Below are 27,023 nucleotides of genomic sequence, written 5' to 3' on the forward strand. Positions count from 1 at the left end.
AAACATAAAGAAGTCACGTAATTGCGTCCACTTCAAAAGGGTTTTATAGTAGTGTTCAACGGAAAAGACTCAATATCTAGAGTCTCTGTAAATTAAGAGACAGCTGGCACGTTTTCTTGAGATAGTGTTCTAAGTCTCTTTTATATGTCGTATAGGGTTTGTCGGAAAATGTTCTCTATCTAATTTGTTCAAATTCTTGCATGTGAGTGATAGAATGGGTTTATGTCTTCATAATGATTATAGCAGGATATATACATCATTTGAGAGACTTTAAAATCTTATCGGCATTGTTGTTGAAGTGGGAGTGTGGAGAAAGCAAAACAAGGAGAAATTGTAATTTGTTGATGGCTTGATTTCTATAAAGAAGATTTACTTCATAAAGATATATCTAGGTATTACTAATACCAACGCTTGATTCGTTATTTATCTGTGATGATGTAACACCATCCACTCAGCCGAGGGGTAGATAGTGTAGATATTGCGAAATACAATAAAGGCTTATATATTTCAGCTGCAATTTATGCCAATATGTCACCCATGCTATCTCATCGATTCCTGTCAATCACTCCTTACACAACGACGATCAAGTAAGTGTCTGTCCATATCGGGAAATATACAACTTATCCTCTATAGTGCTGTGGGAATGGTTCAAACTACCGAATATACCACAGATTTCTCAGTTACCGAAGGAGATCTCTAAATCTCTTCTTGATTATCTACTCAGATGGACAGTTGGGAAGTACATCGACATCGACAACGCACTTGCAGAGGATGGGATAGATATATACAATCGTAGGCTCAACACCACCGTGAGTTGTCCTTATCGGTTTGACATCACCTAATCGGCAATTAGTCCATCAACAGTCACTTGACATCTTTCCCAATAGAAACTAATTCAGCAAGTTTAGGAAGACTATCAATACAAGTACCTTGGTCAAATCTATTCAATGATCCTATAAACGTCGTCATCGAGGACCTCCATATCACCTTTCAGCCTTCAACTCGATCAGATACGACGGATGAACCCGGTATCACAGTTGATGATCTCACTGAGCAGTATATCGAGAACCAGGATATCGTCATCCCTGGCTCATTTGATGCACCTCCAGCTGCTGTCATTGATGCAGAGTCACCTAGTAACCAACGGACGCTTTTGAAATCATTAATCAATGCAATATTAGCAAAGTTAAGGGTTAACCTCAAATACACCTCTATTAAATTCACAGAGGGAGTTTCAGATAACGGTTTCGATTTGAGGATTGGTTCCCTTGATTACGGCGATGTTGATTTAGACACACAGGAGAGGAAACTCAAAATAGACGATATTGAAATTCATTCGTGTGGGGCACCGCCTGATCAGTCTTCACAATCACAAATGTTTATGAGTGCTCAAGAAAGCTTGACTTTACAGACACAGCAGAGTCAATGCATACTCAAATTAATAGATGGCATTACTATGAAATTATGCAATAATTCATTACCAACAATTGAAGCAGACTTTGGTAGAACGCTCGCGGTACTTTATCCATCAACTATATCGCTAATTTTAACTCTAATCGAAGCTTTCCCACCAAAAACAGAATCTTCAAGTAATGGTGCAGATTCCGTAGATAGCAATGATATGTTTAATTTGAAAGCATCACTGAAGGAATTGCGCGTTTTATTATTGCTAGATGAAGTGAATCAAGTGATCAATGAGAGTGATTTATGGAATGGTGGAGATGAAGCGCAAATTCCTGGTTACTTTCTGGATCTGAATGCTACCAATGTTAATATCAAGTGTACGCCTGAATGTAGCCTTTCCGTTGGAGATGCAAGTATTTTAGCTAATGACTCGGTATCCACATCTCCTATTTTAGTTTTTGATGAGGCGATTGCCCAAGTAATCAATGAGGAGTTTCCAAGGATGTCAGATTGGCTAGCTGAAGATGATGGTGTCAATATGTTTGACCACAAATCGTGGAAGTTATTGGACAGACAGACTAGCCAATCTGAACCACCAGCTGTCACTATGACGAGAAATGATGTAAAGCTCTCTCCAGTGCATTTCTTCGTTGATCTGGGCATTATAGAACGATTCTTTGGGAGCGACCTGTTCAAAGCACTAGATTTCACGACGAAAGATCATAGGCATGATAGTGTAGTTAACTCTCTACTGACGGAAGCAGAGAAACAGAATGATCCTAGTCTGTCTGAGGTTCTTACACCTTTACAGAAGGTTCCATTCTTGCTTACAGTCAGTGCACTAAGGATATCTGTTCGTTGTCCGCCACCGCTTGGTCAACAGTCATTGCGATCTGGTATATTAGCAATTGATGCGCGCTGTTTGAAGCTCACGCCGAACAGCACGAGTACTGATGTATCGGTAGAATGGTCGAATGTCAATTGGTTAGATGCGAGACACATCAGGGAAAAAATGCAATCAATAGCAAGAATACGTGAATCACGTTTCATTATAGAAAAACGTAAACGACAATCACCAAAATTGACATTTAATGTACCGTTTATCGAGCTAAAATTCAGGAAGAGGGAGGTTATTGGATTGCAATACTTGGCGGACGATTTCGCTCAATTCAGTGAAAGATTGAAATTATCTGCAAGTGGTACAAGTAAGAAAGAAGACGTGATGCAATCTGTTGTCGAACTAGTGAAAAGCCGGCTTATCGTAGCGGATGAAACATCTACGTCAGCGTATGTTGATGATTCAATGGATGATTTCTTTAGCGCCGAAGCGAGTACCCACAAAGATGCTGCATCGTCTCTTGTTGATGACACAGATATTGATATAAATCTAGAAGCTGGTATGTCACTACAACTTACTAAAGCTTGCTTATTGACATATCTTAGGTACATACACCATTGATGTACCAACTGTGAACCTCAACACTGGAGAAGAAACAGGAGATTACGCTACGATAGTTGCTGATGCAAGAGCTGTTACCTTATCAGCAAAATTTGGAAACAAAAGTACGAAGGTTTGGACACATTTTCAAAAAGTTAAAGGTTGCTGACGATGATGTCAGAATAAGATGACGTTGAGAGTAATTGCAGCTATGCTTACTGTAGGAGAGCCTAATTCTGATAAAATTATCGAATCTATGAATGTAGGTAACCGCTAAGACATTAAAATCCAAGCTAACATTCGTTAAGTTCAATGATAGGCCAGCTCTAGATCTTAGGTTTGCTACGTACTTATCGGAGAAATATGTGAAGTCATCCACAGCTGATGTGGTTCTTTCATCTATCGTCTTGAACAGCAATATGCAAATGAATTCAATCACTAGTTTGGCCAAAATGCTGGAAACACCACCAGGCGTAAGTGTATACTACATAGTGTAATTTTAATAACACACTAAAGGTCTTCGAGAACGCGATACCATCTGATGTTACCACTCTGACCGTAAAATTGAAAGATGTTTCCTTTAGGATCTGTCCTGACGTTTCGAAACGGCGACTTGTAGTGAATTTTGGAAACACACATTCTCAGTTAACATTAAGACCTAATTCCCAAGCCAATACTGTCAAGATCGTATCTGGAAACACTTCTGTCCATCTAATCGATGATGTGACACAGATGTTAGATGATAAGCGTGATGAGGAAGGTAGTGATGTTTTGGTAGACTGCTTAAGGAATTATTGGAAGGTGCATAAATGATTTTTGCATGATCCTCAGCTGACCCTTATACAGACAAAAGGATACGTACATATTGCAGAACTGGTAAAGCTCACAGCTAAAACCAAGCTTACAAAGTCACAAGAGGAGCCTAAAATAACAGCAGATATCTTTTATGCTGACACGAGGGTGGGACTCTGTGCAGATTCTTTATCAACTCTCATTAAACTGCTTTCCGATGTCTCACCAAAATCTTCGGGGACATCGAATGATTCTTCGATTCAATCCAATGATGATAAAGATCCATACACCAACCTACTAGCAAGCTTGGATGAAAGTGCATTCAAACAGCTTCCAGATGCAATTGTTGCGGCAGATTTAGTAGATGATGATATACCCTCAAACCAAGAATATATTTACGAAACAACTACGCAACAACAAGAGCGATATCTCAAAGAGCAGACTGTAGACTTTGACGCATTTGAGGAAGGACTCACGCCATCAAGTTCTGATGATTTAAGAGATAACGTCGATGATTACATTATACCAGCTACATCGCAGCCTAATGAGATAGTAAGACAATTGATACCCGATGCAGTAATGCAATCAAACTTTATTGAAGCGTTGAGGAACAAGTTGGATGGTTCGGTTAAAGTAGCAATCAAGCCATACATGGAAGTGCAGTTACATTCCGCTGATACATCCCTACAGCTATTCGAAGGATGCGACTGGCCAGCAACTCGACATAGGATAGAAGAGGAGCACAATAGAATACGTAAGAAGCTAGTAAAGTTTAGACAACTACTGGCATCTGGTCAGCAAGCAGATGGTACCGAAGAGGAGCTTTCTTTTGATGTCTACGGTGCTTATAATGTTGGAATCAGTCAGCATGTGAACGGCAACGAAGAAATACTCAAAGCAATTGATGAAGAACTAGGCGATGAAAGCGAATGGCAAACGCTAGTTACCCCTACACATTCACGCAGACCATCAGAGAATACTAGCACACGTCAGGCTGATTTCAGAAAATCACTTTACAGATCTAAAGGACCTTTTGTGGAGATCACAGCATGTGGTGTTAAGTCTACTATGCAGAAATTCGAAAAAGAAGAGAAGTCATCTGATATTAAATTGTCGATCAAAGATGTCGAGATCCTTGATCGAAAACAGAAATCGAACTGGCGGAAGTTTATGACTTCACTTGATAAGGATCTGCGAGGAAATGTACGTGAATCTGAATCCAACATGGTGGAAATAAGCTTGGACACCCTTCTCACTGAGGGTGGTGAAGAGGAAGTTGCCTTACATAGTCATGTCCTTCCATTGAAACTAAACATGGACCAAGATGCTTTAGATTTCCTCAAGAGATTCTTTGCATTCAAGGATGACACTGATGCTAATGGTGACGTTGAAAAAGGACCATATATACGTGAGTGTTCATTACATATTCTCTTCCATAGCTCATTGAGTATAAGGTCAAGCTATTGTCGATCCAGTCGAGATTAAGATGGACTATAACCCAAAGCATGTCAATTATGCTGCTTTGAGGGAAGGAAAGACCATAGAATTGATGAATTTTTTCCATTTCGACGGATCTGAGATAATTTTACGCAAGATGATGATCACTGGGGTGAGTTCAACAATATATAAGTTGTGTAGACTACTTGCTAACAAAGATGCTAGATAACGGGATGGTCGAAACTGTTTGAGATACTGCAGGACACGTGGACGCCCGATGTCAAAGCTAACCAGTTGTCTGACGTCGTCTCAGGTGTTGCACCAATCAGGTCCTTAGTTAATGTTGGAAGTGGGTTCGCAGACCTTGTTCTTCTTCCAATAGAGCAATATAAACATGATAAGCGAATAATTAGGGGTTTGCAGAAAGGTGGATCAGCTTTCGCAAGGAACGCTGGTATGGAAGCTTTGCGAATGGGAGCAAGGCTTACCAACGGTACACAAGTCGTGCTGGAGCATGCAGAGAGTATTTTAGCCGGTAAATCGTCGGAGGATAAGTTAACGATGGAAACAGTAGATGAAGTTAGCGAACCTATGACATTGCGGCAAGGAATGGAGAGTGCATATAAATCGTTAAACAATAATTTAAATGAAGCCGCGCAAACTATATTAGCAGGTGAGTTTGTTCTGCCTATGCTATCTGATTGATCTAATATACATTGAAGTTCCGATGGAGGTATTTGAAAAAGGAGAGAAAAATAAGCCAATTATAAAGGCAGTTCCAATTGCCATACTCAAGCCTTTGATTGGATTGACGACAGCTGCTTCAAAGATCCAACAAGGATTCTTGAATAAGTATGATAAGAATGATTGTAATTAATTTAATGAATTTCTTCGATCCCTAATGTATATGATTAAGCTGAGCACATACATCGATCCTAAGAAATAAATATAACTCTTTGGGAGACCGTCTTGTTGTCTGGCGAAGGTAGCACCGTAGAAGAGGATGACTGATATGAGAATGACTTTCAAGAGCGAAGCAAGTGGATTGTTAGTCATTATATTTACAGATTCTATCACGTTGGAAAATTCTTTCATCCTCTAGAGTGTTTTATAGGAAGACATTCAATCCAGGCTTGTCAAGTCAATGCGTCCGCAGTAGCGTAATGTCAGAAAGATAAAATTTGTTATAGTACAATCTATTAGTAAACACTTGGTATATTCTTCTTGTTCTGTTACAGCCACTTCAAAAGGTGGTATTCGATGTTGAGGACGAGATTGACGACTGCAAAGTTTATTGAGGACGCTGTTATCAGCTGTGAAAGGATGTGCGGTAATTTGCAGCTTGTGATGGTTTGATATACATGTAAAACTGATGTGCAAGCGATCGCCACGTAGCTGCTCATCCATATCCTTCTCCGAAACCTTGTTTTCGCTATTGCTTTGTGATTTTTACGCGTTTCGCCTTCGAATTCTTCAGGATGGTAGTGCCTCATTACAACTTGGCTGTCGTTTTTAGAAACCTGAGTTACGGCTATTTATATGAGATCGCTTGCTGTAAGGTACCAGGATAGTGTCAATTTAGATAAGCTTTCATGGATGTATTTCTAAAGTTTATTTATTTATCTGTTCGTATCTTATGTTACATATGTCGCTATGTCTGAATAATGTATCTTGAGCTTATACTGCATAAAGCCAAGTTATCCCTCCACATATGTATAAGCTAATTAACACCGAAATTAGTTCCAATATAACTTCTAGACATGCGAAAACAGTAAAATATGTATCTTTCTTATTTTCATTTAGAGAACACTACTTCATGTGAATCAACTTTAAATATAATCACCCGGAGTAAGTTAGTTACAAATTAAATGATAACGGCACGATATTTTAGTAATATACGTATTCAAATAATGAAATGTCCACTAGTAATTCATTATTAGTTATTATATTCCTTGGCCGCCACTTAAAGTTTTATGAAGGATGCCACTAATATTACCGATGGGGCACTATGAGATCGTGTCTGACAAGACAGGTGTTGGATAATTGAGGTGTCATTCTTCGATGTATGCTCATTATGACATTTGACATGTTATGACTATATTTACGTTCGTTCAGAGTATCTGTTTCTGGGAAAATCTTCAAGCGAACCCTTAGATTGACATCAAAGTTGTATGCAGCCGGTCCTGATAGACCGGTCCACAATTACTGGACCTAAGTATACACAACATTAAGTTGCTTATTCTTTGATTATTATGGCATGCTCGCACGTGGATCCACAAATAAATCATTATAGCTGAGAGAAGCATTATACTTATAAATATGCGTACGAAATCCATACTGACTGTAACTGAGATTTCTATTTAATCAGTTAGAGCTAACACCTATTCTTCAGCTCCTTCTTTAATGCATATATCTACGTCCACATTCTGAACCTTCAACTCTACCCATACGACAAAGAAAGAGAAATTGATCATGTTATAATAAATATACAAACAAGCTAACAAGATAGATTGAATTTATTTTATAGGAAATGTTTTGATTTTAATTTCTGCATCATGTTGAATGACTTTCTACATCGCAGCGATTTTTCAGACCCGCGTTTTATTTTGATCAATACCACAATTGAACCGTTAGCTTGGGATAAGCGACGGAAAGCGCTAATTATATTCATTTAATGACACAACAACCATTGCGTAGGTTTGAGTTACTTTTTGATCTCAACTGATGGCTCTTCAGCAAACTATCTATCATATTCGCAAATCCTGGGACAGGATGTATATACCATTGTACAGCTACCACAGACCTACTACGGACCTTCTATCCCACTCGGTGATGGCTGGAGTTATGGTGGTTTGAGTTCTCCTACTGCAAGTAGTACAAGTACGAGCAGTACGTCCAGTAGTAGCACGAGTACAAGTACAAGCAGTAGTACGTCAAGCAGTACGAGCACTAGCACTTCTTCAACATCGTCATCGTCTTCAACATCATCATCCAGTTCGTCTAGTTCGTCCAGTTCGACTAGTTCTCCAGAACCACCAATTGACAGAGGTGCAGGCACCGATACGTCCAAAGTAAGTGTTTATTTTGTTTGTTTGTTTGTTGCAACTAACGCGATATAAAACAGATTCTTGCTATCGTATTACCCGTCGTACTTGGCACGCTGCTTTTGTTATTACTTTTACTCTTGTTGTTATGTCTGTTGAGACGGAGGAAGAGACAGAAAGAGATAGAGGAACGTCAATTCGAAATAACTCCCTTTTTGGGCACACACAAAGCGCGTCCTTCTGATGCAGAATTCACACGAGATAACAGTAACTCATTTTCACGCACATGGACTGCTTTAATGGGCAATAAATACTCATGGGGATCAAAAAAGCAAAACAAATTTACTACTATTCCCCCACCACACAGCCGAGGCTTCAAGACAGATCTCTCTATCGAGGAGAAGATCACACCAGTGCAGCGTCAGCTTTCAAGTTCTCATTTGGCTGTGGCAGATCCGAATGCACATAGGCCAGCATCTAGGATGCCATCTAAGAGTAGCATCATCACTTATGATAACCAATCGCAGAAGTATACTTCGCCATTAGACAAGATAAGGAAAATGCGTCTGTCTTTACTTAGCAACCACACTGCGAATGATAATGATGATGAAAATGACGGTCCTTCTACAAGTGCTGGTATATGGGGATTAGCGACGAGTGTCTTCCCAAGAAGATCAATGAGACCACAGCCACCACTAAGTGGAACAGTTGGAAAGCGCGTCAGCCCTCATAAGCGACAAGATAGTGATGCATATTCAGTCAGCAATGATGATAGCAGTAGCTCAACTAATCCTTTTTTCGCATATATACCTACTCCAAGGATCGACGATTTCTATGATACTAGCATGAGTACTACCAATTCGAAAGCCTTTACCGATTCTAGTAATGGTGGGAGTTTCCATTCAAGCAGTCCAATTCGTCCGCCGTTTGCTTACAGGAATCATGGTGCGACACCTTCATCTTCACCTTCAATGTCGAGTTTATCTCAAATTACGTGGTTGAACACGGTAGAACGGAACAATAGTAACAATCCTGATTCATCAGTCAATTCGCCTGTGTCTGCTTCGTTCAACACTGCCACAGAAGGTTACGATAGCAGCAGAAACAGCAGTACGAGGTCCAGGAGCACGGTAGACAGTGATAACGGCAGCCGACCACCAGTATTCCCTCGTACAAGTGACACTGTCTTCGGTAGAATCATTGCGGAGAGAGAAAGCGCGCATGATTTTGGGCCTCCACGTAACGACTATCAACCAGTAATAGTTGAAGAAGAGGAAGACGAGAACACAACCCTTGACGAAGATGCAAGGAGGGAGGAAGCTATGTCTCTCAAATCCCCTAAATGGAAGCAAAATGCACGTAGTTTCCTCCAAAGAACACATTAAACTTCATAGAATCAAACGGACATTATTAATTATTCTTGTATTAGTTTTGTATTTCAAATATTATGCATTTAAAGCTTTCAAAATTGTTAAATCTGACCAAGAGAGGCCTTTGAGCATTCCTGGGCACGCTTTTCGAAAGCTTGACGAGCACCTTTAAAGTCCTTTTTGGTCCATTTCTCCATAGCGTCACCTTGCAAACCTCTACCGAAACTAAATGTGAGCGGTGGGAGTCTGATACCCTCCTTCTTGGCATATTTGTTGGCAGCGCTGAGGAAGGCTATGCTATCCGTATCAGAGAGTCCACCAGAAAGGAAGACAACACCTGGCATTGCGGAGGGAACTGCTCTCGATAATGCTAGAGCGGTTGCCTCGCCAACAGCATCAGCTGTAAGGTTCTTGCGCTCGTTGGTACTTGCGCCTGGTTGCACAAATGAAGGCTTGAGAAGCGTGCCTTATTGAGAGTCAGGCATGAGTATTAGACTATAGTATACATACCTTCCAAATAAACACCATGGGCTGCAAGCTTTTCATATATCTTAGCTATGACCTTTGTATGAACCTCTAGTGAGCGTTCGAGGGACGCGTCCCCTGAGAAATCAAGATCTGGCTCAACGATAGGGACTAAACCAGTAGATTGACTGACAGCAGCCATTCTGGCGAGTGAAGTAGCTTGAGCATCGATAGCAAGCTCAGTAGGGAGAGTAGATGAGTTGACTAGTATTGGTGCTCTCCATTTAGTGAATCTCGCTCCTTTTTCTTTGAATAGTCGACAACGGCTAGTTAGGTCATCCAAACCCTGAGTGAATACTTCACCATCGCCTGCGCCTGGAAGTGGTTGTCCGTCGGTATCGATTCTCACGCCAGGAATGATACCTCTGTCAGCCAAAACGCCAGCTAGGTTGAAATCTACCAAGGTTTCCTGGTATAGGATGCATCCTGAAATGTAGTCTGTTGGTAGAGTCTCATATAAGCATTTACGCCATTCATAGCGTCTCTGCTTCTGTTCGTCGTCACTGTAGTTCTTCTCTACGCCCTCAGCTGCAGCTAGTCTGGCTGATATTGCCTCTGTAGTTTCGTCGGTTGCATAGATACCTTTACCTTGCTGAACTAAAGCGTGTGCTGTATGTTTCAGCTCGTCATTGAAATCTGATTTGATGGATAGTTTCGCAAATGAGTAACCTTGTGTAGACATGATGATGGTACTGTTAAACGGACACTATCACTGGCTTAAATATCATTCCATATGATCCGGTGCGGTGACACACTATTTGACCGAGTGTCTACTATGACGGCGAATTGATAGACATAATACCGATAATGATAACTAAAGGATAATTCATAATATTTTATTTTAAATTTATCTCAGTCGGTTCTTAAATCCTGTGAGCATCTTTGAGCGTCTTTGAAAGGAAACGTTACTGAGCCAGCGATGGCGTCGACGAGTAGACTACCAAAACCGAGCTATTATTACCCAATAGACGAAGGCAGTGAATACACCCCTGTGCCAGAGGATGATAACCCCGATGATGAGGATTATCAGTCTCTAGGTGTACCTGTTTTTGAACCAACTATGGAAGAGTTCCACGGTTAGTATAATTATCTCCGCTGTTACACGTAAGCTGAAAAATCCCTAGACTTCTACGACTACATCAAGCGCATCGATAGATACGGTATGAAAGCTGGAATCGTCAAGGTTATCCCACCAAAAGAGTGGTTAACAACCCTGCCTGAGTACAATGCAAAGAATCTTGATAAGATAAAGATCAGGCAGCCGATAGCCCAACACATGCTCGGTAGATCGGGTTTATACAAGCAGACAAACGTTGTAAAAAGGAATGTTATGGGCGTACACCAGTGGGCATCTCTAGCTGGCTGTGGTCCGCCTGCTAAATTCCAATTCCCGGCACCAGCACCTCAATCAAACGAGGATTTGACAAACGAAACAGGAAGAGTGACGAGAGGCAGAGGATCAACAGCGAAAACTAAGGAAACTACTAGAGAGCGCAAGCGTAGGAGAACATCCCAGAAATTGGAAAATCAAACTGATGACGCAATTAAATTGGAATCAATTGAGTTCCCTTCAGATTCAGAAACACCCCAACCTTCCCATTCAGCACATTTAGCAGAAGCTTCTCCAGTTTCCCATCAGCAGGATGACCTGAAAAGGTCTGCGTCTGAGATTTTTGACTCAGCAAAACCATCAGGCAAAAAAAGTAAAGCTGACATAGCGAACGAATTCTATAAGGATCTCCAAATACAAAATGTCTGGTTACCACAAGGCGCCCAGCATGAAGACTACAATCTAGAAGGTTGCAAGTATCTAGAGAGGTTGTATTGGCGCACATTAGGATTGGGTGATAACGAAGTTAGTTGGTATGGTGCCGATTTATCAGGTGAGTGACTTACACAACTACATTAACAGCTTTAACCTTGAACAGGTTCCTTATTCACATCTAAAACGAAGAGCTGGAACGTGGCTGATCTGCCATCCTATTTAACAGAGTTACTCCAAGAGTCGGGAGTTGGTACAAAACTACCAGGGGTCAACACACCTTACCTTTATTTTGGAACATGGAGAGCGACATTCGCCTGGCATGTTGAAGATATGGATCTATACAGTATAAATTATATTCATTTTGGAGCACCAAAATATTGGTATACCATACCACAGAAGCAGAAGAGGAAATTCGAGCAAGTTATGGCAGCTTTATTCCCAGGTGAATCCAAACATTGTCCTGAATGGCTCCGTCATAAATCATACTTGGCGTCACCCCATGTTCTTGCCTCGCAAAACCTCAAACCATCAGTACTAGTGCAGAAGCAAAATGAATTCGTTATAACCTTCCCGCATGGTTATCATTCAGGCTTTAACATGGGATTTAATTGCGCGGAATCTGTCAATTTTGCGACTGAGGGATGGAAAGAGTATGGTAGAAAGGCACGAGCATGTACATGCGTTGGTGATAGCGTTAAGATAGATGTTGATCAACTTTTAGACCGTATTGAAATGAAGAAGCAAGAGATGTACACGGATGATAATAAACGCGCAGAATTAAAGGTTGTTAATGAGACGCTGAAGTTACAAAAATTACCTAATGATCGAACATTCACCCATGTTCCAATTGGCGAATACTACATGCCGCTAGTTGCTCCATCCACAGAGCAACAAATTACATGGATGAAATGGGCAGCGACGCAGACATTGGATATACAACATCTCGTTATTCAAGTTCCTTGGATGCAGGAACGTGTACAGCTGACTCTAAGATCTACAAGCGAGAAAAAGGAGCAAGCTCAGCAGCATCATCAACAAATCCAAGCACAGAAGATGGTCCAGAATAGTTATCAACCATATCACCATGATGCGACATCCGAGAATCATTACCTTCCCATGGAGAATCGGAGTCTTTCACCAACAGCACCAGCGTTACATCAACACAATCACATCCTGCCTATGGTAGTTCAGCAGCAGGTACCACAAGCTACAAACCAAGCATTACTACAGCAAGCAGCACATGACTCAGCAGACAGTCTCTCTTCAGTACATCGAATAGCATCAGTAAATATTGCAGCACAACATCCTAATGGAGAATTATAATATCTTGTTTTACTATCAAAGATTATACAGCTGATTTAATGAACTCTTAGATTTTGTATTACAATTGAGTTTATATATATATGTACATATATTTTTAAGAGTGTGAAAATAACTATACATTAAACTGTAACAATGTGTAAAAAGTAATGAACAAGATATGACCAGTGCTAACATTAGAACTAGGAATACAAATGGGCTGATGCACTTTAAAAGATAATTGCGTATGCTATGTAAAAATCTTGAGGTAAATTTGCTAGATGTACAGTTGAAGTAAACGTTTACTTGCATAAAATGGAAACGTAAGTTGGGCGTTAGAAGGACTGGGTAAGATATGGAGAGAAACGAGATCATCAGACACTATCCGAATGATCGTTTCTGTTCTTGTTGCGTTTGAGTAGGTTTGAGAAGAAGTTCCTACTGTGACTTCTACTGTTTTCGTTACTATCATCCTGAGATATGTCATTTGTGTTGTTTTCGTTCGTGTTCTCATTCGTGCGTGCTGTTACGCTCGCGTCTACGTTCTGACTTTCTACGGCAGCGTTTTGACTGCTATCATTGAGGTTCTCTTCAGGCTGCACCTCTAGATGCTCCTGAGTGTTAGCCTCTGCGTCTTGACGTTGACGCCGGAATGGAGATCTTATCATGGTCCTGAGTGACAGCAATGATGCTTGACGTCTATTGGCGAGGTGACCTGTAGTCAGAGGTGGGAAATCGCGTGGATCTGTAATGTTGGCATTAGAGCTATCATTACTCGTGCTAGTCTCGGCTGTAGTTGGTCTATTTGAACAAGATTGTACAGTCTGAGCCCGGAAATCTTGTCGACACTAGGTTTATGATTAGTAGAGCGCTTGCTGAAGATAACAACCTACTAAAGGACATGCGCCTTGTACATCAAGCAACCAAGGATCAACACACTTAGCATGGAAGCAGTGTTTTGCATTACATGGCAAAATGCGAAGTTGTTCGCCTTGTTCGAAATCTTCGTAACAGATGGAACAACTACGGGGACCTTCGCCGTCTACCTCTTTAATTGGTTCTTTAGGTGACTGGTGTGCTGAACCACTATCATCACCATGGTGTGATTCTCCCATTTCAATGTCCCTAGCCTCATCACTGTTGTCTGCTTTATTACTTGTTCGAAGTTCATTGTTGAAATTGACGAGGGGAAAGGTTTCTAAGATCGCTCTGGCAATTCCACCGGCTCGCGTTTGACCTCTATCTTCTACGATGACAGTCTGGCCGGAAAGTGTATCGAGGACTTCCCTTCGGGCTGGTCTCTCACCATACCGTTGGGGGTTGCGTGCAGCTCTAAATGCACCGGAGAGAATAACAATCATGAAGAGAATCGTAACAACTGCGATAATAACATATAGGACTATCATCGCTAGGCTTGTATTGCTCGGTTGGTCTTGATTGTCTTGAGACCCTTCGTCGACTGGTCCCGGCTGGCTGGGTGGCTGTGTGGCGTTATATGCCGATAGCGTAGCAAGCAAGTACGGAACCCGCATTGATGGATTATCCTCTATAGCTTTTGCTGTATCGTTTATAATTTGGGAATTATACCAGTAGTATGTGCTATTGACGTCAAACCTAATCCGATAAGCACGTCCACATTGTAATAGATAAGCTGACTCACTGATTGTCGATTAACCGGGCGGAATCCCTGCTGCTAGTTGCGAATACGTCGATAACGCGGTTATAAGTTTGTAAGAAAACAGGGTTTATCTCGCAGCGCTCTTTCGTCGTAGTGTAAAGAAGTACAGCTCTCGCGCCACGATCTGCAGCAAATGAGAAAATATCGTAGTCGTCCGTTGAATCGGTTGAGTTACTATCACAACTGATAAAGGCCAACCAGGGAGATTGTGTATAAGATTGTGTAGTAGCATTTTGCTCAGAGAAATGTACGATAAAGCCTGATGTAGTACCGTTTGTGTCCTCGCCTGACATTTGCAAACTTATCGAATCGTCGTTGAACGATCTGACGTCGCCATAGAGTTGGAGATGGGAAGACTTGTCAGTATCTGAGCTGTAGTCGTGATCTACAGCGTTTGCGGGTATATAAGCGTATACTAGGACTAATATCGCTATCAATAAATAGAGAATTCCTACAACTTTCATTTCATCTCTTCGAAGTTGACTATCAACCAGTTTCGCTCGAGATGGAGCAAAGGTAGGTGCTAGATAAAAGATATACCGTCGTCTAATGCCCATAAGGCGTAGAAATACAGTTGGTGGGCTCCTACTGTTCGCATCTCTCAATCATTCTCACATCTCTAGATTGGGTGCAGGACTCACTCGATCCAGTGAATATACCAGCATATTTACTCCCTCTATCCAGCTGGCTGGTATTTCTCGCAGTCGGCCTCTCTATTGGTCTCCTCAGCGGTCTGGTATCTATGGTGACAGTTTGGCTGGCAAACATAAAGACAGGACGATGTGTAGATAAGATCTGGCAAACATCCAAAATAATGTGTGATAGTTGGACAAAGTGGACAGATTGGAAACTGCTTAATTACAGTATATACGTACTCCTATCTGTTCGTCTTCATTCGTTTGGTTATCAGACAACTCATACGCATAATTTTTAGGTTATTTTCGCATTTATAGCGGCATTAGCTGTGAAGAAATTAAGCAGTAGAGCAGCAGGGAGCGGCATCAGTGAAATAAAATGCATTATTGCCGGTTTTGAGAACAAAGAATACCTGCGATGGCCGGTTCTACTTGTCAAGACATGCACGTTGGTAGGTGTAATGACAAACGTACGCTTTAGTATTAAGCTAAATTCTTAGCCATTTGCTATCGCGTCAGGTTTGTCGATTGGTAAAGAAGGCCCATCAGTTCATGTAGCATGTTGCGTTGGAGAATTAGTCGCATCACTATTCCCCTATTTTCATAAGAGCAAATGTGGGTCTTCTTATTGTCATGTCCTCTTTTAACAAAGAAATCCAAGTGAAGATGCGTGAAATTCTCATTGCAGCGAGTGCAGCGGGAGTAGCTTGCGCATTTGGAAGCCCGATAGGCGGCGTTATATTCTCAATCGAGGTAGGCTTCTATTTGGCTGATGGCCAAGATCTATTAACCCAGTAAAAGGAAATGACGCACACTTATACGACCAAAATGATATGGAGGAGCTTTTTCTGTGCTCTAGCCGCTACAGCTATGCTATCTGTAGGCTATAAGAAATACAATTTCATAACTCATCCTATTTAGGCTCTCAATCCATTCCAAACGAGTGGTAAATTAGTACTGTTTCAGGTAACATACGACAAGAACTGGCACTTCTTTGAAATAATTTATTTTATATTACTAGGCATATTTGGAGTGAGTTTTTATACTACCTCGCGACTTTAACTCATTATAAAAGGGACTATTTGGTTCGCTTGTTATCAAACTTAACATGCTTTATGTAGGATTCCGGAGACGACACCTAAGCGAAAATGGTATCAGCGAGGCTGTTATCCTCGCACTAATAACATCCGTGATCTGCTATCCGAATCCATTCCTAAGGACGGATATGACTGAGAGTATGTCTATCCTTTTCCGAGAATGTGGGGGTAGGGAAGAAGAAGATTTTGGAGTCTGTGACAATGACAGGAATTGGTCGACAATAAACAGCACTCTACTTGCTACTATAGTACGTACTGTGTTGCTAATTATTACCTACGGTGCCCAAGTTCCAGCTGGTATTTTTGTGCCTTCTTTGGCGATCGGCGCAACGTTCGGAAGACTGGTTGGTACTATTTCCAAAATGCTTTATCAGGCCAATCCATCATTGGGTATTTTCTCTGAATGCAATAATGACATGAACTGTATAACGCCAGGCACATACGCATTATTGGGTTCTGCTGCTACTTTATCAGGCGTGATGAGGATATGGGTCACCGTTCCTATTATTATATTTGAACTGACTGGTGCATTGACTTACATTCTACCAACTATGATCGTGCTGATTACTACAAAAGCTATATCTGATTTCCTCAGTGGGGGTGAAGCTGGTATCGCTGATCAAATGATAAAATTCAACCAAATGCCGGTCCTTACCCGTGAGGATGAACATTATTTCAATGTTGACATCTCAAGTGTGATGACGCGCGATGTTGTCGTGATTGAGGAGGAGATGCTGGTCAGGGATGTCGATAGTGTGTTGTTGAATGCACACAGTAGATACCCAATCGTAAACAATCGCGAGGATATGAAGTTAGTGGGATACGTAGATGCTGGTATCCTTTCGCAATCTTTAGCATCCATTCCAGGATTATCACAGCAGGCTGTTTTGAAATTCAGTAACAAGAGGACGATATTCGACGCAGACGCAGAACCAGACCAAGCAGAATACAATCTGAATGATACAGTCAATGATATACCAATGACGATATCCCCGACAACAAGCTTAGACGTCGTCATGAAGTTGTTCAAAAAGATAGGACCGAGTGTGATCCTGATTGCCAAACAGGGTGTCGTCGAAGGGATTGTAACCGTCAAGGATGTCCTACGAGAAACAGAAATGATAAAAGTTGGTAATGAAAGAGCTATAAGTGCGACTAAGGCATCAATAACGGAAGATTTGATTGACTTTTGGAATAAATTCAAACAGAGACTGATAAATGTACAATTGTAATAAATATCCGTATGAGCATATGATTCTATTGATTAACTTTGCCGCTTCTACCTTCTCTCTTCTTTTGCTTCTTTCGTCTACGTTCGTCTGCTTTGGACTTAACAGCTGCGAGACGCTCTTTCTCTTCTTTGATCTTCCTCCTCTCGAGAATCTTAGCCGTGTGTTCTTTTCTAGAGGTCTCAGTCTCAGACTTCATTTCCTTCTCCCGGGCTTTCATTTCTTTTAGTCTGTCGTCTCGCGCTTTGCGATCGTTAAATGAGGACCTAGTATTTGGTGGCATGTGATTGCGATGGAATGGATCAGATTTCTTATCCTTATTTATCGCATTCAGCGTCGATATCATTCGAGTAGTTTGCTTTTCTTCTGAAGAAGACATGATAGCAGATAATCAAGGAGTATAAAAAAATAAATGCGTCAAATCTATACAAAAAATAATATTTAATATCCTAGTAACGCTCTTTTTTCTTTAAGCAGGTTGAATCCCCTATCGTAAGCCCATTTGGGTGTTTTCGACCACTCCCAGCGCGGAGACTTGACATTGTATGCATCTTCTTCATTTGTATTCTCACCTATAGCTGCAATCATATCATCCGTCATATCAAACTCGAGGGGAAATGGCCATACTTGTGCTTTACGAATGTCTGACTTGCTATCCCGATGGAAAGGCTCTAATAATCGTGATGGAAGAGCTTCACTGGATGGTAGCGCAAAACAGTGTGCAACTACATGCGCCTGGGCTTCCCAAAGACTGAATGGACGAATGTTCTTCTGAAGTCCTATAAAAACAAACGAAGGATCGTGGAGATAGAAAAGTTGATGTATCGATATGTTCTTCACACCTGCATATCCTCGTGCACATTCAGGTAGGTCCTCTTTGAGTCTCTTTTCGGATGGTATGACATCAGTTATTTCCCTCGCTTCAGGGCGATCATCTAACACGGGATGAGAACTCCATGGTGCATCACCAGACTGCATGAATGGAAACATGTAATTGTATCCGGTCGCGAAAATAATTGCATCCACGGATGTCTCCACTGCACCGTCAGTGAACTCAACCCAGTTCGTACCAACGCGAGCGATAGCGGGTAATTGACGTATACTCTTGAACCATTCGGGGGCGTCATCCCACGCTGGTGGGCCCATACGTGATGATTGCAAGACTGTTGTGTATGGTTCTCGACCATTTTCCGCTGGTTCGTACGGTGACTGTACATTTTGCGGTGCATGATTTAGCCAGGCCAGTTCTCGCGCGACATCATATCCTGAACTACGACTGCCAACGACGATGACTTTCTTTCCTCGAAATGACAAAGGGCCACGCCACCAGCGAGAATGAAAAATCGTTCCCTCAAAGCTCCATAAGCCCTCTGTGAATGGTATGTAAGGATTTGCGTAGTGTCCTGCAGCGTTGACTATCATGTCGGCCCTGTGTGTTTGACTTGAACCATTGTCAAGATCATCAACTGTAATTTCCCAGCGCGAATCGAGAGGTGGCATACAACCTTTACTTCCCTTCGCAGCACCAGGACGATGTCGCACCCGCGTTACTCGCTGCCTGTAGGCGACCAACTCCTCCAGGTGGTGCCTCCGAGCATATTCAACTATGTATTCCAAAACTTTATTGTGAGATGGAAACGTCGCATCGGGTATGTCGTCCCAAGAGTCGTTTCGGAAGCTCATGAGGTCGACTGGTAGATTCGTCCGGAGAGTTGGATAAACGGGTGACGGCGGAACTTCCTCAATCGCTGAGAGTGTATTTGTCGATTTATCCATGTTATTAAATGATATTGCTGCATGTGGTGTACCATACTTGTCAAACTTAATGTCTTGTTGTCTTGGATTGTCTTCGTAGTTCCTTTATCAGTTTAGCTTACGTTGGAAGTAGTAATAAGACATACCATATCCCACCGAGGCTATTCCTCACCTCGTAGAGTGTCACCCGAGCCTTACTCCGTCAGCGTTGATTGATGACGCACTATTGACTTACCTTGGGCATACGCTTGAGGATCTCATGGGCAGACGTGAGACCTCCGAGGCCTGATCTAGTTAGAAAACACAGCTACGCGCTATATACACTGACCTGCGCCTATGATAGCTATCCGTGGCGATTGTGTCATATAGTGGCTCGATGATGAGCGTGGATAAAGAAGAAAGTATACGATGAAGAATAGACTATTCTACTATAAAAACTACTGCCATACTAAAAAGTCTCCTTTTTACTAAGAAGTAGTGTCAGAGCGTGAAGACAGGATGGAGGGAAGACAGCAGGAAACGAATAAGTCTTTACTTCTATCCTCATAGCGTGTTATATTAAAGATTATTTTCAAAAAATACTTCAAATCACCCGCCGTCTTCTCTCTTCTACTGTGACATTCTCGAGCGTACAAAAAAATGGCACAAGCAATGGGAATGGGTCCAGGTGGACAACCAGTGATGGTAATGAGTGCGTGATATTGTCTATATCACCCAAAATATCTCACATTTCACAGATACAGCAGGTCCAGAGAGACAATCTGGCCGTAAAGCCCAAATTTCAAATATAACAGCAGCAAAGACAGTATCAGATATTATTAGAACTTGCTTAGGACCTCAATCTATGCTTAAAATGATTTTAGATCCAATGGGTGGTATTCTCCTTACAAACGACGGACACGCAATTCTACGTGAAATCGATGTAGCACATCCAGCCGCAAAGTCCATGATTGAACTTAGTCGTACGCAAGATGAGGAAGTAGGTGATGGTACTACCAGCGTTATCATTTTAGCCGGTGAAATTCTCGCCCAATCTTCTGGTCTTCTCGAGAAGAACATCCATCCAGTACAGATCATTCAATCATACAAGCTTGCTCTCGCTGAGGCACTCAAAACTATCGAGAGTATTGGTCAGCCATTGAACATCGATGATGAGAAGGAAATGTTAGCCTTGATCAAGACCAGTATTGGTACTAAATTCGTACAAAGATGGTCAGAACTTATGTGTAAACTCGCACTTGATTCTGTTAAAATTGTCGCAACATCTGCCAAAGACAGCGCAAACAATGATATTAAATCAGTCGATTTGAAGAGATACGCCCGTATTGAGAAGGTCCCAGGTGGTGATGTTGAAGACAGTCAAGTTCTTTCTGGTTTAATGGTCAACAAGGACGTTACACACCCAAAGATGAGACGTAAGATTGACAACCCACGTGTTATCCTTCTCGATTGTCCATTAGAGTACAAGAAGGGTGAATCACAAACAAATATCGAGATATCAAAAGAAGGTGACTGGGAGAAGATCTTGGCTATTGAAGAGGAACAAATAAAGCAAATGTGTGATCACATTTTACAATTCAAGCCTGATTTAGTTTTAACTGAAAAGGGTGTTTCAGATTTGGCTCAACACTACCTCGTGAAATCCAACGTCACCGCATTGCGTAGGCTGCGTAAGACTGACAATAACAGAATTGCTAGAGCTACAGGTGCAACTATTGTTAACCGTGTTGAAGACCTCAGAGAAAACGACGTTGGTACAAAATGTGGTAAATTTGAAGTAAAGAAATTAGGTGATGAGTACTTCTCATTCCTTACTGAATGCGTTGATCCAAAGGCATGTACTATCCTCCTTAGAGGTCCGTCAAAGGATATATTAAATGAGATCGAAAGAAACCTCCAAGATGCTATGTCAGTTGCAAGAAATGTAGTATTTAACCCACTTCTCGCACCTGGTGGTGGTGCAACTGAGATGGCAATCAGCGTTGCTTTGAACACACTCGCAAAATCCGTTCAAGGAGTTGGTAGTCTTGCTGTCAAAGCAGTCAGTGAGGCTATGGAAGTTATACCAAGAACACTCGTCCAAAATTGTGGAGGTAATACCATTCGTACATTGACAGAACTCCGTGCAAGACACAACAATGGTCTTGTCAGCCATGGTATTGATGGCGATCTTGGTAAGGTTGTTGATATGAAGGAGTATGGATTGTATGAGTCAGCAGCTGTCAAGATTCAAACCATTAAGACAGCAATTGAGGTACGTAGTTTAGTTTGATATTTTGATACTTTTTTATTAACAACAATCAGAGCGCTAGCTTACTCTTGCGTGTAGACGATGTCGTTTCTGCCAGAAGACTTGAACAAGCTGGTGGTGCGGGTATGATGCCACCAGGTGAAATGGCCGAGGGAGCTGAGCAATAAGGGTTTTCTTTCTTTTGTTAAATAGTCATAAATGAAAAATGGTATATCAGAAAATGAGAAATAAGAAAAGAATTACAATTTGTCATGTCATTAATTCCAAGGTTGCGATATGAGTAACTGAGTCGTAATCAGAGCTTGATACTTAATTTTTGGATCTGGGTGTTGAAGTAATTCCATTATTTTCTGCTTAGATGAGCTGTCGACGTAGGTTTTCGCGTGATGAATGAACTTCAGACATTGGGATATATCGTACAGAGTGATATGTAAAATCTGTTGATCTTCAGAATCAAGAAGTGAGAAAAGTCTATTTAAACCCCAATTGTTATCCTTTAAGAGAGCGCCTGATTGATTCTTCCAGAAATCCTCGTCAGTGTGTACAGGTGACCACCTTAGCAAGCCAGACTCTAATTCTGAGGAGTACTCATCCCAATTTGAAATGCTTGCGAATGAAGATTGTAATTGTTCTGTTATAGTGTCCAAATCGGTTTGCAACTCAGCATCATTCCACCTACGACTACTGAGGTTGTTAAGCGTCGGTTGTATAGGCAAAGCTAAGAATGTTGCGAGTGTTGATTGCTTGGAATGCTTGAGTAAGTTTACAAAGATTGCCAAAACTAGTCTGACTACCTTTTCCTTGATAGAAGACCTGGCGAGTTGGGCCAAAGGGGGTATAATTTTGTAGTCGGAGTTGATCCTAGCAGAGAGGGACTTGTCAAATGTGAGCAACCAGATTGAGTAGATGATGTTATAGTTTGATTGGATGTTTGAGTTGTTAAGCTGCTTGAGGAGGACATCTAAGTGGTCGTATATGAAGTGTTTAGCTTGCTTGTGGTTGAGAAGTTGGGTGAGGATCAGTGTATAGAAGTCGAGTTCGTTGTCGTCGTTGAGCTGTGAGAGTATGACGGAGAGAAGCTTATCTAGAGTAGAGTTTTCGAGATCATAGATGATAGTGAGTAGTTTTATTGTTGACATTCTAACATAGCTATCGTTTGTGTCTAGTAAGCCAACAAGGAGTGGTTCAAATCGTGGCAAGTTTGAGCCATCGAGGGCGGCGAGACGCTGTAAATTATAAAGGGAATACTTTATAACGTCTAACTTGTCAATATTAGCTAGTAATTTGTAGAAAAGATTGTAATAACTAGTGGTATCAGCGTAACCATCGAAGTCGTTCAAGTTTACTAGTAAATTGTAGTCGTTATCGTCTATAAATTGAGATCTCTTATAACCGATGAAAGGAATTTCTTGTTTTTTGTAGTCCAAGTAAAAATTCTGAATTAGATTCATCGTTGTGAGTGTACAAGGAAGATGAAATCCTCTTTGTTAATAATTAGACCTGCGTACTTGAATTTTAATAGCGAATTTAAAACGCAATACTTCAAATACCAAAGAGATCTCCATCAAGCACTCTCTGGTAACTTCAATAAAGATTTCTACTATCAACCTCAGTCACTCTCACAGAGGGGATTCATACAGAGGGAGCATCAGAAGCAGCTAGACAAGTGGGGATATTCCATCTACAAAGATCAGCAGCTGTCTTCTCAGAACGAGATCTCGGTAGACGAGAATACGAGAGAGATAGACGACTCAGTAAAAAATATAGAGAGGCGTGGAGAGAGATCGCTGGTGTTGGTAGACGAGAAGAACGCGATACCAACAACGACAGTAAATCCAAAGGAGTCGCTCGACCAGGCTGCCTTGAGAGCGGGATACGAGAAATTCGGCAGAGATATAGATTTATGGTTGGTTTCTAAGCTACCAATCGGTGTTAATAGAGTGGATAACATAGACGTAAGTCCAGATCTCCCGATTCGTTCATATACTGACTAAACAGACATACACATTCATGAGCTACATACTAAATGGCAAACCAAACAGTCCAGCGAACTACCTCACTAAGGAGGAAACGTCTGAAAATTATTTTGTTGATTTAATCCCTTATAAATAAATGCCCTTCGTTTGAGTGAACCATCATCTTATATACAAAAATGCTTAGACTCGCTCTGAAAACACCACTCAGCCGTTTTGGTAGCCGTTGTAGGTTTATAGCTTCTTTTTTTACTAGCGATCTCTAACTTATCTCTCAATAGCCCTTCATCTCACCAGCAGAACCAACGAATTACAAAAGTTCGCTTTCCCAGCGTTAGTATTCAATTTATTTATTTGCTTTATTAATAAAAGAATAGTATGTCACCAACTATGACTGAAGGTGGTATCGCCTCATGGAAAAAGCAAGCAGGCGAATCTTACAGCGCTGGCGATGTTCTCTTAGAAATTGAGACTGATAAAGCTACTATGGACGTTGAAGCACAAGACGATGGTGTTTTAGCAAAAATTATAGTCGGCGACGGCAACAAGGCTATCCCAATTGGTACCCCAATCGCTATCCTTGGTGAGGAGGGCGACGATTTATCCGGCGCAGACGCACTCGCAGAGCAAGCATCCAGCGAGAAGCCAGCTGAGCAATCAGCTGAGAAGTCAGAAGAGAAGCCAGCTGAAAAGCCAGCTGAGAAATCAGAACCAGCACCAGCTACTCAATCAAAGGAATCCTCAGCTGAGCCACAAGGTCCACGCCAAACTATTGCTGCTACTCCAATTGCACGCAAGTTGGCTCTCGAAAGAGGTGTCCCCCTCAAGGAACTTAAGGGTACCGGTCCAGACGGCCGCATCACAAAGCAAGACGTCGAAAAGTACAAGTCTGCAGCTCCACAAAAGCAATCCTCAGCTCCAGCTGCTGCTACCTACGAAGATATCCCAGTTTCAAACATGAGAAAAGTTATCGGTCAACGTTTGTCTGAATCAAAGTCACAAACTCCTCACTACTACGTCACCTCAGACGTTGACCTCTCAAAGCTTCTCAAGTTGAGATCAGTTTTCAATAACGCAGCTGAATCTGAAAAGAGAGCCAAGTTGTCTGTTAACGACTTCATTCTTAAGGCCGTCGCAATCGCATTGAAGCAAGTCCCTGAAGCTAACCAAGCTTGGTTGGGTGAAAACATCCGTCAATACCACCAAGCCGATATTAGCGTAGCTGTTGCAACCCCATCCGGATTGATCACACCAATCATCAAGAACGCTGGTGCTAAGGGTTTGGCTGAAATCAGTGCAGAGACTAAGGCTCTTGCAGTTAAGGCCAGAGATGGTAAGCTCAAGCCAGAGGAATACCAAGGTGGTACTTTCACAATCTCAAACCTTGGTATGTTCGGTGTTGATAGCTTCACCGCTATTATCAACCCACCACAAAGCTGTATCCTCGCAGTTGGTGCTAGCTCACCAAAGTTAGTCTTGGACAACACCACTGAGAAGGGCTTCAGAGAAATTCAAGCACTTAAGCTCACTTTGTCATCTGACCACCGTGTCGTTGATGGTGCTATCGCAGCCAGATTTTTGGCAGCACTCAACAAAGTTCTCGCTGATCCCCTTTCATTGATGCTCTAAACTTAGGTCTAAGTTTATAAAAATAGAATAATACTCTTTCATTTCCTTTTGTCTTTTCTTTAAAGTTTAAATACATATAAAAATACAGAATTATAAATATCAGCATTATGATTTGCATATTAATCTATTGACGTTGTCTCTTTGCGATTGGTTGGTTCTGCTCGTCTGTTGCTTCCTCGACGAAATTGAATGGGGGTGGTGATGATGATTTCTTTTCATTGGTGTCTTCATTCTTAGTAGGTGGTGTCTCATTGTTCATATTATTCAATAGACTGTCCAGGTCTAAATCATAATTCTTTATCAAATCTGACATCTCCTGACTATCGGAAACATTATGAGAAGCGTTTAAAATTTCATTTGCTTGTGATGGATTTAAACCGATGTTGTTGACGACGTTGTTTATAGATTGTTGTAATGCATCTAAATCGTAAGACAAGTCGTTCAACTGATTACGTTGTGTGCCAATTTGATTTTCATTTAAAGAACCAACTTCATTATTTGGTAAATAACTCGTTGGATTGTAGCTCATATAATCATTACCATTTATCAGTCTCTGTGACGTCCTAGGTGATAACAAATTAGCGAATTGTGATAGATCTAATTGATTTGGAGATATTAATGATTTAGAATTGTCAAATCCATCCTTATTAGGTTCTGGTATGGTTATTTTTGGCTTTTGGTCGTTCAGACTGCCATTTGAATCTACAAATTCAGTTCCACCGGTTGCCGGAGAAGATTGAGATTCTGGACTTATATGAGTGAACCTAGAGATATCCTCTTCTGCGTCCTTATCACTTGATTGGTTGTTCAACATTAAATGTTGACGCTTTTTAGGGATGAGGGCCAATTGCATGTCACTGTCTTGTGGTAAATCCTCAAAAATGTTAGTTGAGGCATTTGCGGGCGTAATATCTTGGGCATAGACTTGGCTAACGAATTGTAGGAGCTTTTTTATTGTTTCTTCATTATGTCTGTGCCTTTCTCTCGCTGCTATGGCTTCCTGCCATAGACGTTGATTCGAATTCTGAAGTGTGAGTAACGCGCTGCTTATATAGGCCTGTTGTTTTTGGATTTGAGTAAAACCGGCCATTATTGTACCGACATCAATTGTCTGATTCGAGTGGCTGCTCTGTGGAGCTGAAGTCGAAGGGTCTACGTAGCTAGTAAGCTGCTGCTCATTCTCAGCCTTAATTCCAACGCCCTTCTTCTCTGTAGATACCTTCCTGTGCACTTCTACTAACAAATCCGGCTTGTTTTTCTGGAAGTTCTCGTTCGTAAATTCCCAAAGCTCCTGCGTGCTTGAGCCATCTGATTGAAGGACTCCTTGATGTACGTGTGGTACTTTATTGAAACCGTACATATTCAATTGTCTGACAAATGAGCTGTAATTCGAGTGCTTGAAGTACCTCGGCAAGACCTCCCTAGCTAATCCTTCTGGGTTTGGTACAAAGAACGTGTCTCCTGCATCTGACCAGTGTATGTACTTATCCGTACTAGCGTCATTCACAATTCTGTAAAACTTTATCAGATCGTCCGTTATCTTAATAAATAACTTACGAATATAACTTATTTATGAATGGCGGAATCTTTAAAGCCCTGGCTATATTTCTATCACTTGGCATTAGATTTTATTTTCACACTATCAACGCTGTAGACTAAGCCGGGGGGAGTGATAGTCAATCTTATCCACGCTGAGTAATTT

At 41.4% G+C, this 27,023-nt stretch overlaps 14 protein-coding genes across 14 annotated transcripts; 7 read left to right on the forward strand and 7 right to left on the reverse strand.

The window, feature by feature from the left end:
• Positions 1-520: 520 nt before the first annotated feature.
• Positions 521-5,948, forward strand: WALSEDRAFT_62898 (hypothetical protein; the record flags this gene model as incomplete). Its single annotated transcript, XM_006956868.1, has 11 exons — positions 521-587; positions 634-809; positions 854-2,801; positions 2,848-2,975; positions 3,024-3,104; positions 3,151-3,315; positions 3,359-3,643; positions 3,689-5,042; positions 5,089-5,243; positions 5,297-5,744; positions 5,794-5,948. The coding sequence occupies 11 exons, from the start codon at positions 521-523 to the stop codon at positions 5,946-5,948; spliced, it is 4,962 nt and encodes a 1,653-aa protein (XP_006956930.1).
• Positions 5,094-6,183, reverse strand: WALSEDRAFT_59665 (hypothetical protein). The gene has a single exon (XM_006956869.1). It carries the CDS (start codon positions 6,164-6,166, stop codon positions 5,945-5,947), a length of 222 nt encoding a protein of 73 aa, XP_006956931.1. The 5' UTR covers positions 6,167-6,183; the 3' UTR covers positions 5,094-5,944.
• Positions 6,184-7,276: 1,093 nt separating this feature from the next.
• WALSEDRAFT_56566 (hypothetical protein) lies at positions 7,277-9,517 on the forward strand. The gene is made up of 4 exons (XM_006956870.1): positions 7,277-7,414; positions 7,464-7,764; positions 7,808-8,142; positions 8,196-9,517. Exons 2-4 carry the CDS (start codon positions 7,746-7,748, stop codon positions 9,498-9,500), a joined length of 1,659 nt encoding a protein of 552 aa, XP_006956932.1. The 5' UTR covers positions 7,277-7,414; positions 7,464-7,745; the 3' UTR covers positions 9,501-9,517.
• Positions 9,518-9,555: 38 nt separating this feature from the next.
• On the reverse strand, positions 9,556-11,025 carry WALSEDRAFT_59667 (fructose bisphosphate aldolase). Its single transcript, XM_006956871.1, has 2 exons — positions 9,996-11,025; positions 9,556-9,951 (listed from the first exon to the last, which is right to left on the reverse strand). Exons 1-2 carry the CDS (start codon positions 10,690-10,692, stop codon positions 9,587-9,589), a joined length of 1,062 nt encoding a protein of 353 aa, XP_006956933.1. The 5' UTR covers positions 10,693-11,025; the 3' UTR covers positions 9,556-9,586.
• Positions 9,565-13,189, forward strand: WALSEDRAFT_67772 (JmjC-domain-containing protein). Its single transcript, XM_006956872.1, has 4 exons — positions 9,565-9,954; positions 10,002-11,086; positions 11,135-11,893; positions 11,939-13,189. The coding sequence occupies exons 2-4, from the start codon at positions 10,930-10,932 to the stop codon at positions 13,096-13,098; spliced, it is 2,076 nt and encodes a 691-aa protein (XP_006956934.1). The 5' UTR covers positions 9,565-9,954; positions 10,002-10,929; the 3' UTR covers positions 13,099-13,189.
• A 119-nt stretch (positions 13,190-13,308) lies between these two features.
• On the reverse strand, positions 13,309-15,216 carry WALSEDRAFT_67773 (hypothetical protein; the record flags this gene model as incomplete). Its single annotated transcript, XM_006956873.1, has 3 exons — positions 13,309-13,922; positions 13,968-14,688; positions 14,735-15,216. The coding sequence occupies 3 exons, from the start codon at positions 15,214-15,216 to the stop codon at positions 13,449-13,451; spliced, it is 1,677 nt and encodes a 558-aa protein (XP_006956935.1). The 3' UTR covers positions 13,309-13,448.
• Positions 15,217-15,260: 44 nt separating this feature from the next.
• On the forward strand, positions 15,261-17,733 carry WALSEDRAFT_59668 (hypothetical protein). The gene is made up of 9 exons (XM_006956874.1): positions 15,261-15,268; positions 15,313-15,329; positions 15,376-15,635; positions 15,687-15,839; positions 15,888-16,002; positions 16,049-16,140; positions 16,189-16,266; positions 16,309-16,419; positions 16,463-17,733. The coding sequence occupies exons 3-9, from the start codon at positions 15,495-15,497 to the stop codon at positions 17,714-17,716; spliced, it is 1,944 nt and encodes a 647-aa protein (XP_006956936.1). The 5' UTR covers positions 15,261-15,268; positions 15,313-15,329; positions 15,376-15,494; the 3' UTR covers positions 17,717-17,733.
• Positions 17,723-18,092, reverse strand: WALSEDRAFT_67775 (hypothetical protein; the record flags this gene model as incomplete). The annotated part of the gene is made up of 1 exon (XM_006956875.1): positions 17,723-18,092. One exon carries the CDS (start codon positions 18,090-18,092, stop codon positions 17,742-17,744), a length of 351 nt encoding a protein of 116 aa, XP_006956937.1. The 3' UTR covers positions 17,723-17,741.
• Positions 18,093-18,116: 24 nt separating this feature from the next.
• WALSEDRAFT_56571 (FAD/NAD(P)-binding domain-containing protein) lies at positions 18,117-19,846 on the reverse strand. The gene is made up of 4 exons (XM_006956876.1): positions 19,797-19,846; positions 19,704-19,753; positions 19,615-19,661; positions 18,117-19,571 (listed from the first exon to the last, which is right to left on the reverse strand). The coding sequence occupies exons 1-4, from the start codon at positions 19,831-19,833 to the stop codon at positions 18,155-18,157; spliced, it is 1,551 nt and encodes a 516-aa protein (XP_006956938.1). The 5' UTR covers positions 19,834-19,846; the 3' UTR covers positions 18,117-18,154.
• A 248-nt stretch (positions 19,847-20,094) lies between these two features.
• On the forward strand, positions 20,095-23,168 carry WALSEDRAFT_59669 (T-complex protein 1 gamma subunit). Its single transcript, XM_006956877.1, has 3 exons — positions 20,095-20,159; positions 20,206-21,722; positions 21,773-23,168. Exons 1-3 carry the CDS (start codon positions 20,108-20,110, stop codon positions 21,884-21,886), a joined length of 1,683 nt encoding a protein of 560 aa, XP_006956939.1. The 5' UTR covers positions 20,095-20,107; the 3' UTR covers positions 21,887-23,168.
• WALSEDRAFT_12231 (ARM repeat-containing protein) lies at positions 21,983-22,411 on the reverse strand (the record flags this gene model as incomplete). Its single annotated transcript, XM_006956779.1, has 1 exon — positions 21,983-22,411. A coding segment is annotated over one exon (429 nt), but the record flags the coding sequence as incomplete, so codon positions are not given.
• Positions 23,169-23,174: 6 nt separating the features above from the next.
• On the forward strand, positions 23,175-23,862 carry WALSEDRAFT_59670 (hypothetical protein). Its single transcript, XM_006956878.1, has 2 exons — positions 23,175-23,674; positions 23,718-23,862. The coding sequence occupies exons 1-2, from the start codon at positions 23,192-23,194 to the stop codon at positions 23,829-23,831; spliced, it is 597 nt and encodes a 198-aa protein (XP_006956940.1). The 5' UTR covers positions 23,175-23,191; the 3' UTR covers positions 23,832-23,862.
• WALSEDRAFT_59671 (pyruvate dehydrogenase) lies at positions 23,845-25,443 on the forward strand. Its single transcript, XM_006956879.1, has 3 exons — positions 23,845-23,920; positions 23,974-24,025; positions 24,070-25,443. The coding sequence occupies exons 1-3, from the start codon at positions 23,872-23,874 to the stop codon at positions 25,319-25,321; spliced, it is 1,353 nt and encodes a 450-aa protein (XP_006956941.1). The 5' UTR covers positions 23,845-23,871; the 3' UTR covers positions 25,322-25,443.
• Positions 25,444-25,445: 2 nt separating this feature from the next.
• WALSEDRAFT_67781 (hypothetical protein) lies at positions 25,446-26,968 on the reverse strand (the record flags this gene model as incomplete). The annotated part of the gene is made up of 2 exons (XM_006956880.1): positions 26,879-26,968; positions 25,446-26,832 (listed from the first exon to the last, which is right to left on the reverse strand). Exons 1-2 carry the CDS (start codon positions 26,941-26,943, stop codon positions 25,446-25,448), a joined length of 1,452 nt encoding a protein of 483 aa, XP_006956942.1. The 5' UTR covers positions 26,944-26,968.
• Between the last annotated feature and the right edge of the window lie 55 nt (positions 26,969-27,023).

The sequence above is a fragment of the Wallemia mellicola genome (assembly GCF_000263375.1).
Source record: "Wallemia mellicola CBS 633.66 unplaced genomic scaffold WALSEscaffold_4, whole genome shotgun sequence".
NCBI classification, from domain to species: Eukaryota; Fungi; Basidiomycota; class Wallemiomycetes; order Wallemiales; family Wallemiaceae; genus Wallemia; species Wallemia mellicola.

Excerpts from the sequence above, each read along its gene's own strand:
- WALSEDRAFT_59671 (XM_006956879.1), top strand. The coding sequence starts at position 23,872 with ATGCTTAGACTCGCTCTGAAAACACCACTCAGCCGTTTTGGTAGCCGT. Across the intron at positions 23,921-23,973 it reads CAGCCGTTTTGGTAGCCGTT|CCCTTCATCTCACCAGCAGA; the intron begins GTAGGTTTATAG and ends ATCTCTCAATAG. Across the intron at positions 24,026-24,069 it reads CAAAAGTTCGCTTTCCCAGC|TATGTCACCAACTATGACTG; the intron begins GTTAGTATTCAA and ends ATAAAAGAATAG.
- WALSEDRAFT_59668 (XM_006956874.1), top strand. The coding sequence starts at position 15,495 with ATGGTGACAGTTTGGCTGGCAAACATAAAGACAGGACGATGTGTAGAT. Across the intron at positions 15,636-15,686 it reads GTATATACGTACTCCTATCT|GTTATTTTCGCATTTATAGC; the intron begins GTTCGTCTTCAT and ends CATAATTTTTAG. Across the intron at positions 15,840-15,887 it reads TTGTCAAGACATGCACGTTG|CCATTTGCTATCGCGTCAGG; the intron begins GTAGGTGTAATG and ends CTAAATTCTTAG.
- WALSEDRAFT_56566 (XM_006956870.1), top strand. Across the intron at positions 8,143-8,195 it reads CAGGCACCGATACGTCCAAA|ATTCTTGCTATCGTATTACC; the intron begins GTAAGTGTTTAT and ends GATATAAAACAG.
- WALSEDRAFT_59669 (XM_006956877.1), top strand. The coding sequence starts at position 20,108 with ATGGCACAAGCAATGGGAATGGGTCCAGGTGGACAACCAGTGATGGTA. Across the intron at positions 20,160-20,205 it reads ACAACCAGTGATGGTAATGA|ATACAGCAGGTCCAGAGAGA; the intron begins GTGCGTGATATT and ends CACATTTCACAG. Across the intron at positions 21,723-21,772 it reads CCATTAAGACAGCAATTGAG|AGCGCTAGCTTACTCTTGCG; the intron begins GTACGTAGTTTA and ends AACAACAATCAG.
- WALSEDRAFT_59665 (XM_006956869.1), bottom strand. The coding sequence starts at position 6,166 with ATGAAAGAATTTTCCAACGTGATAGAATCTGTAAATATAATGACTAAC.
- WALSEDRAFT_59667 (XM_006956871.1), bottom strand. The coding sequence starts at position 10,692 with ATGTCTACACAAGGTTACTCATTTGCGAAACTATCCATCAAATCAGAT. Across the intron at positions 9,952-9,995 it reads CCATGGTGTTTATTTGGAAG|GCACGCTTCTCAAGCCTTCA; the intron begins GTATGTATACTA and ends ACTCTCAATAAG.
- WALSEDRAFT_56571 (XM_006956876.1), bottom strand. The coding sequence starts at position 19,833 with ATGACACAATCGCCACGGATAGCTATCATAGGCGCAG. Across the intron at positions 19,754-19,796 it reads GATAGCTATCATAGGCGCAG|GCCTCGGAGGTCTCACGTCT; the intron begins GTCAGTGTATAT and ends TAACTAGATCAG. Across the intron at positions 19,662-19,703 it reads TCCTCAAGCGTATGCCCAAG|GCTCGGGTGACACTCTACGA; the intron begins GTAAGTCAATAG and ends TGACGGAGTAAG.
- WALSEDRAFT_67772 (XM_006956872.1), top strand. The coding sequence starts at position 10,930 with ATGGCGTCGACGAGTAGACTACCAAAACCGAGCTATTATTACCCAATA. Across the intron at positions 11,087-11,134 it reads AACTATGGAAGAGTTCCACG|ACTTCTACGACTACATCAAG; the intron begins GTTAGTATAATT and ends AAAAATCCCTAG. Across the intron at positions 11,894-11,938 it reads GTATGGTGCCGATTTATCAG|GTTCCTTATTCACATCTAAA; the intron begins GTGAGTGACTTA and ends AACCTTGAACAG.
- WALSEDRAFT_59670 (XM_006956878.1), top strand. The coding sequence starts at position 23,192 with ATGAAATCCTCTTTGTTAATAATTAGACCTGCGTACTTGAATTTTAAT. Across the intron at positions 23,675-23,717 it reads ATAGAGTGGATAACATAGAC|ACATACACATTCATGAGCTA; the intron begins GTAAGTCCAGAT and ends CTGACTAAACAG.